At 43.0% G+C, this 7,411-nt stretch overlaps 1 protein-coding gene across 2 annotated transcripts; it reads left to right on the forward strand.

Moving 5' to 3' along the window:
• The first annotated feature begins 3,800 nt into the window (after positions 1-3,800).
• On the forward strand, positions 3,801-6,205 carry LOC147903270 (uncharacterized). 2 transcript variants are annotated; one of them, XM_087372592.1, is made up of 3 exons: positions 3,801-4,568; positions 4,694-5,300; positions 5,621-6,205. In XM_087372592.1, the coding sequence occupies exons 2-3, from the start codon at positions 4,899-4,901 to the stop codon at positions 5,837-5,839; spliced, it is 621 nt and encodes a 206-aa protein (XP_087228718.1). In that variant the 5' UTR covers positions 3,801-4,568; positions 4,694-4,898; the 3' UTR covers positions 5,840-6,205. The 2 variants fall into 2 exon arrangements, with proteins under 2 accessions (XP_087228718.1, XP_087228720.1); XM_087372594.1 differs by having other exon boundaries at positions 3,801-5,300.
• Positions 6,206-7,411: the final 1,206 nt, after the last annotated feature.

The following is a 7,411-nucleotide window of genomic DNA, read 5'->3' on the forward strand; positions in this document are numbered from 1 at the left end:
TAGCCATAAGAGAATTACCTTCCAAAGTAGGAACCGGGCTTTACCCACAATAAGGTTTTTCCATATCATGCAAAGGCGCATTGTCTCCACTAGGCCACGCCTCTTCTTATCGCCCATTTCTTATTCAGCTTGGGAAGTAGAGAATCTCCCTGCTCTCCTAGTATACCACTCTAGCTGAGATCTTCCTTAGATGAGTTTGGCCCATTACCCACTAATCCTCCCTCCAAGGTGCCACTATGTTTGCAGGCTAGGATTCAAGGACCTACTCAAGGACTGCTTGTGATAGATCCTTCTCATCAGTACTTAGGACAAATCTATTCTCAATCTGTGCCACCAAAAGCCAATCAACCGAATTAGGCTCCTAGAGCCGATAAGGGATTCTATTTTGAAAGGGAGATGGTGGGAAGGGGTTGCTATTGTTGTTCTTGGTTACTTCATTTAAGAGAACCGTGATAGTTAGATACCCTATAATCATGTATAGTTGAGGATATAGCCTGTAACTCCTCAATTAAGGCCTCTATAATTTTGACTTACATAAAGGACACACGTTTATGGAGAGAAGGCTCTACATGGCTAGCAATGAATCTTTGGACATTCCAACCATCATAATGTGTGTGCCTCCTTGCGATCCATCAAGGTCGATGCCTGTGTGCGCGCACGCGCGCATGTGTGTGTGTGTGTGTGTGTGTGTGTGTGTGTGTGTGTGTGTGTGTGAGAGAGAGAGAGAGAGAGAGAGAGAGAGAGAGAGAGAGAGAGAGATTGATTTCTCATTTTTGAATCCAATTTGGGGATCCTATGGCAAACCTTATAGTAGTAGACTAGAGGATTAGGAAAGTCAAATCAATGTCTCTCTCCCCCCCCCTCCTACATAGGTCATGCATATATTTTTGGCTTGCCCCAAGGAGGGTACGGTATAGTGACCAGTTTGTCTTGATGACAAAGATAAAAATCATTTTATTTATTTTTTGTTGAGATCTTTTGTGATCGGTTTTGGGCATGTGATCTCCACCTTTTCCTCTTCCTCTTTTTCTTGTTGGCCTGCCCTGTGAGGGTAGGCTTTAGTAAAGTGATCGTTTTCCTTGCAAAGGGAAAATTCGATAATTTTTAGGTTTATTTTTTGTCTTTTTATGATTGCTCCAAGTTTCACTTGCTATTTTTGTCCTTGAAATCCTCCATCCTCTCTCTCTCTCTACCTCTCTCTCTCTCTCTCTCTCTCTCTCTCTCTCACTGAGCTTTTCGCCCCCTTTTCCATGTTGCACATCCAATTCATCTTCTTTTCCCCTATTTTGGATCTTGGGCAGGCCTTACGAATGATTTCATCATTCATCGTGTTTCTAATATTGGCTTGTTTGCCCCTAGGGCATTGGCCTAATTGATGGAGTTTTCTCTAAGAAGCTAAATTTCCATTTATGGCCCCATCATTTTCTCCCCCCCCCCCCCTTCTCTCTCTCTCTCTCTCTCTCTCTCTCTCACACACACACACACACACTCTCTCTCTCTCTCTCTCTCTCTCTCTCTCCCCCCCAACAACATTCACCAATTCACCATCATCCTTCCGACACTGCTTAGAACCATTATCAACACCACACTTTGCCAAACAGTTTAGAAAATTCTCATCCTCTTGAAGAAGAGCACCAAAATGAGTAACATTCCTCAAGCTTCCAACAGCACCATCAACAAAAATAGGAACTCCAGGAACACGAGAAGAAACTTCAACTCCAACACCAGCAAGACCAAAACAACGTTCAACACTAGCACCATAATCACCGCTAGCTACAGCATCACCACCACTAGACAAATACCCAACAGTGCCAACACCTACATCATATCCAAATCCTGACCCAGACGAAAAACCACCTAACGCTCCATAAAATGGATGAAAAGTAGAACTAGATAAGAAACGTCTAGCAAATCTATAGATGCAAAATTTGAAACATATGAATAGCTACCAACATCGTCATGAACTCCATTAAAGCCACCAACACAGAAAATCTCTAGCAGAACCAACCCCACCACCACCTCCAAATCTTGGCCCATACGAACCACCACCTACACCTCCACAAACTGGATAAAAACTACCATAAAATCCACCAACTGGCAAAACATCTTAAACAAGACCAACACCTCCAAAACCACCAAAAGTTGAACCATACTTCACACTTCCATATACTAGACAACTAACAGGAAAACCAACATTACACCTAAGATCTCCAACTGATCCAAGACCTGTAGACACAATCGTCCCCATGCTACAAACAACATCACACTGCTTAGAAGCAAGGACACCTCCTCCCAAACCACCACTAGAAATTGCAATAGAAACAGTAACGCGCAAACAAAACTAGAACTTGCAGAAACTCCACATGAAGAATCACTCAACACTGAAGGGCAAACACTATCCGCTCTCATGGCATAACCTTGTGCACATTCAGCAACAACTTCATCCCACATTCTCCTATTCCCATCTTCCTTGTAAAAACATGAAACAATCGACTGACATGCAACAATCTGTTGACTCCCACTCATTTTTGCAAACTAGAAACACATTTGTGCCCATTAAAATGCACAGCAACTTCATCTAGACCTCTAGCCATAGACAACCGAGTTGCAACAGTCGAACGAAGACTTTTATTGGTCAACTTCTCACGATGTTCTCCTGTTGCAGTTTCTACCATTATTGCAACCAAACCTTTTAGAGTTTTCTCACCCACCCTGTTTCTATTATACCACACCTACAAAACAAAAACACACAAATCAACTTACCAAAAAACTACACACAATACCAATAAATAAATACCCAAAAAAAAAAAACTTACAATAGTGTGTGGGCTATCAATTGGCTATAAGAAAATATACAGCAAATTCTCATCTCCGAGCACCAAAGGAGGAAAATGCCTAACTAGCTGATCATAAGTCAATATAAGATCTGACTCATAACATTTCACTGGCTTCCTAAGATGACCATCAGAATAACGTCTTAAACTCAGCTTATGATTCTTACTGAGACGATCATGAAACCTGGAAAAAAAACAACTAATAATCAAAAGAATCCACTACAGAATACAAACAGACAAACCAAATAAATGATCTTCACCACAAATAAACTCTGTGCACTGAACACCATGAAGCTTTGATCCACCATAAACAACAAAATGCAACAACAAATAAAATGCCAATCACTTTTGTAACCCTCTAGGGTGAAAGCATGTAAAATCTAGATCACTCAACACCATCATTTCATCCCTCAAACCAATGACATCATACTTCTTAGTAGCCTGCAAACCATTTTCTCAAATAGCTATTCCCACAGCAACGTCTTAACCATATTGAAAGGCACCTCATCAACCCCACTCATAGCAATTCTGAGCTCCTGCTCATGTCTCAAAATTCGACCAAATGACTTAAACAAAGCCATGACTGTACCAATTTAATAAAAAGACCCATCATCCCTTCTAATCTCCACAATAAACTTCCTCAACATGGAATAAAAAACACTCAAATCTAAATCCTCAACACCACAAATGTGTCAAACCCATGAGAAGTCCTCCACAAATCAAATTTGTTCCTAGCCAAGTCTCCTTAATCCTGCTACCACACCCCTCAATTTCCCTTTCCAACTCCAAGTCAACAGAACCCACAGCAGAAATACCCCCAACAGAAACACAAAGGCCGACCGGCTGCTCGTCGTTCACTCCTCGGAAAGGGTTTCTAACACCCCTTTCCGTCTAATGGGAGAAATGAGAAGAGACCTCTAAGCGAAAGTGGCACAGAATCCAAGAGAGGCAAATAACTTGAAAACACTGTCCCGATGAGCCCTTCAAAGGCCAGGCAGCACCTGCCAGGCTTTTTGCGTGCCCACTTCCCACTACATGTAGGTATCATCTATTCAGAGTACAGGTGTCTATGTCTCTCTCTCTCTCTCTCTCTCTCTAACAGTGCATATCTCTGCTGGCTGGCTCTCAACAGAATCAAGCTCTCTTCAGAAAGAAAGAGTGTCTTCCCCTCTCTAACGGAATCACTTTTAACCTCTCTATCTCTATATCTATAGGAAGAAAGGAAGATGCTTGGAAGCAATTTCGCGCTCTCTCTCTCTCTCTCTGGTGGTGACCCACGTTACAGACATCAAGATTCAAGACCTGGCCTCACTCAATTTCCAGAGAATAATTGGCAGGCAATCAATCGTTTCCCCCCAACTCCCCATCACTGGGTGTATGTTTTGTAGGCGTGGGTGTGCCTGCCTTCCTGACTTTGATACAACGTACGAACCGCCAAAGAATCACTGGAGCGGCTAGCAAATCACACGCGGTGCCTGATTACAAAAGGCTTTTGTGTGAGCTAAGGAACGAGTGGAGGGCCTCGTAATCAATCCATGTGTGTGTGTTTTTGCTGGACTTGCTTGAGAGCTTCTGCACGTCACGAATGGTTTCTGAGCATGATCTGAAATTGGATGGACCTGGCCGGACTCTACCTCCAATCAGCTCGAGATATCACACCAGCCAATAATGTAGAGATCGTTGTTATGTCGTTTTTGTATCAATGAAGCTGATGCTGTCCACATAGAATGAGAGGTGTGTAATTTGCCTGATTGGTGTTCGTATTTTTGCTAGTGCTTCTCAATCGGACCTTCCTCCCTATTGATCCTACGAGTCTTGGTTGACCATCCATACGTCTGTACTATGGTCTGCGTGTTCAGGATCTGAGAGGCATTGCTGATAGCTGGAGTCCATTGTCCAAGTTACCCACCTTCCAATGCACTACGAGGCACCGGATGTGTTTTTCCAAACTGGTCAATTTATCTCATCAATGTTGTATTTGGAGATGGCGGGGCTGATGGGAACGATTGCGTCGTCTTTGTCGTCCCAAGCTAGGACTGCCATCTCCAGGAGGCGACCAATGTTATGACTAGTTTGGTGGAAGTTGCCTCTCTTCGATCTACTTCAGCTGCCAAATTTGTACTCAGGAAGATCTCTGTTTTGAGGATGGATCAATCTTCTACTATACATTCAGCTGCGTTTATGGGGATGATCTCTCAGATTCCGTCTGCTCCACCCAGGGCGGCACTCAAACCGCCTCCCGTAGGCACACACGATTATTGGAAACACGGTAGTTCTTCTGTGAATGCGGTTTCATTTGGGTTTGTTGCAACAGCCGTGCTCATCTCCTTGTTCCTAGTTGTTGCTATTTTCGAGAGATTCCTGCGTCGGCCATCTGTTTCGTCTCTTCCAATCCACAACAGGGGATCCGATGTAAGCGAAGACTCTACACGGCAGGTTGCGGTGAAGAGAGACCACACGATCTTTGTAAGTTCAGTGCTTGTCTACAGTTTTTCCATGCTACTGTGTATGTCTATCCGCTCAGATCATGAGGTCTTGCATCGAATGGCATGTCTATCCGCTCAGATCATGAGGTCTTGCATGGACTGGCAGGTCCAGTTTTTTGTTTCGCAAATGACATTTTCAATGTGCACTGTATCTAAGCCTAGTGTAAGAATTCATTTGCTGTAAATGGATGATCTTGCTATCAAAACTTATGATGCTTCATGATGTGCATTGTTGAGCGTTGCTTTCTCATGTGGGACTGACACAGCCTTATCTGATATTTGCTTGACAAACAATTACAGGAGAAGAGATACGCAACAGGCGTTTCAGTGGTTATGCCAGGGCAAATTGTCCCTACCTACATTGCCAAGCCAGCTCCAATACCATGTAGCCGCGAAGGAATTCCCTGGCCCACTCGTGGGCATGGCAATATAGGGTCTTGTAGCTTTGACGCAATGTCCACAGGGAATCTTCCCATGAAACCTCAAGATGAAGATAGAGGCACCACCTCATTGGCCTGATCTAACCAAGTTTTGGAGCTGCACTTCATACAATTTGTGGATGGATTAGGCAGTCGAGCGTTTGCAAAAGGGCCATTGTTTTTGGAGTGTTGCAAAGTCTCAAAGGTTTCCCATTTCAACTGGATCAAGACAATGGAGGAGCTAGTACAGCTTGATTGGACCAAACCCTGTGCTCTCTGGATAAAAACTCTACTGATTTGTTGGCAGTTTAGATTTAGTGAACTCGTACCTTGATGCTAAAGCCCTGGTTTTCGAGTTGTTGATTTCCCTGGTTGGTTAAGACATGAGAGCTTCGAACAACTCCAATGGTGGCCAGTGAAAGATCCAGCATGCTTTCCAATTTTCAATATGGTTGCTTTTTCACCACGTGCAGCTGTCTCAGGTGCTTCGTGCTCAATATGGTTGCTTTTGACCATGAGCAGCTGTCTCAGGCTTGCGCCTTGTACAGTAACATATAGCTTTGGTCTCTCCGTCCCATGTGGTTCAAATACTGGCATTGAACAATGCTTATTAATGCTCGTAATCCAAACTTGACACCGAAAGAAGACAGTTTTAAAAATGCTGAAGAAAATGAGCATTCACTTTTTTCCTACAGTAAATATTATTGATCAGTAACACCTTTCAACGGTGAGACAGTGACTTGTGCTAACAATAAGTGGTAGTGATCAGTGTGACCTGCTTCCAATGTTGGGTATAGTCTTGAACGTGAGTGCATTGTGACGACTTGGTATGGTTGAGAATTTGTACATGATTGAGGCTAAGAAGCAGCAGTTTTTGCTGTCTTTCTTGTGAGCTATTGAGCCATTCTGTTATTCTTTTGAGTACTGAAACAATTCAGCTCTTTATGTAAAACGATATATGCAGTTATGAGCCTCACTAAGGGGTATTCAAAGGCTTGTATTTTAATCGTGTACTAAGATGAATTGGTAATCACCCACCGCTTTCTAGTTTTCTACATCCAGGTTCAAGTGGGTGCCATCCCTTTTCTACATTTTTTGGTACACTAGGCACATGACTAGTAGTACACTTGAAGCAGGTCCACGAACAAGACATAGTTGGCTTGAGGCAAGCCCAAGCTGCGTGAATGACTTAGGGCCAGGGAAATGTGTCATTTTGTAAAAACAAAAGAAAACGTTGAGTGAGCATTTCACATTACATTAGGATATCTTAGATTCCCCCTTCTCCTTGGCACTCCTTTTTCCAATTTCACAGTCCAAGCCTATAATGAATATACTTAACAAGTTTTATCTTTGTCGAAAATTCCTACACAAGCTGGGTATCAAGTCCAAAGGACATTACGTAACGATGAGACACCAAGATGAGAGATACAAGGTCAAGTGACAGTCATCTTTTCCACAAAAATTAGTGGCTCATTTTCATCCGCTGGTGTTCTCAGTCCTATCAAATAGCCTCATCACTGAAGAGAATGTCCGCGGTGACACTTTGATTGATTGTCTTCTATGGTACCTATTGGGGTATCTCTTGATTGAAGATGGAATGTATAAGAGGTCGTCTCCCATTGAATGTGTCTGTTATTGGAGCTGCATCCTACATCATTTGTCAAGGTAAGTT

Source organism: Dipteris shenzhenensis, chromosome 3 (genome assembly GCF_047967505.1).
Source record: "Dipteris shenzhenensis isolate YYH24624 ecotype China chromosome 3, Dip_SZ_1.0, whole genome shotgun sequence".
Classification (NCBI taxonomy): domain Eukaryota; kingdom Viridiplantae; phylum Streptophyta; class Polypodiopsida; order Gleicheniales; family Dipteridaceae; genus Dipteris; species Dipteris shenzhenensis.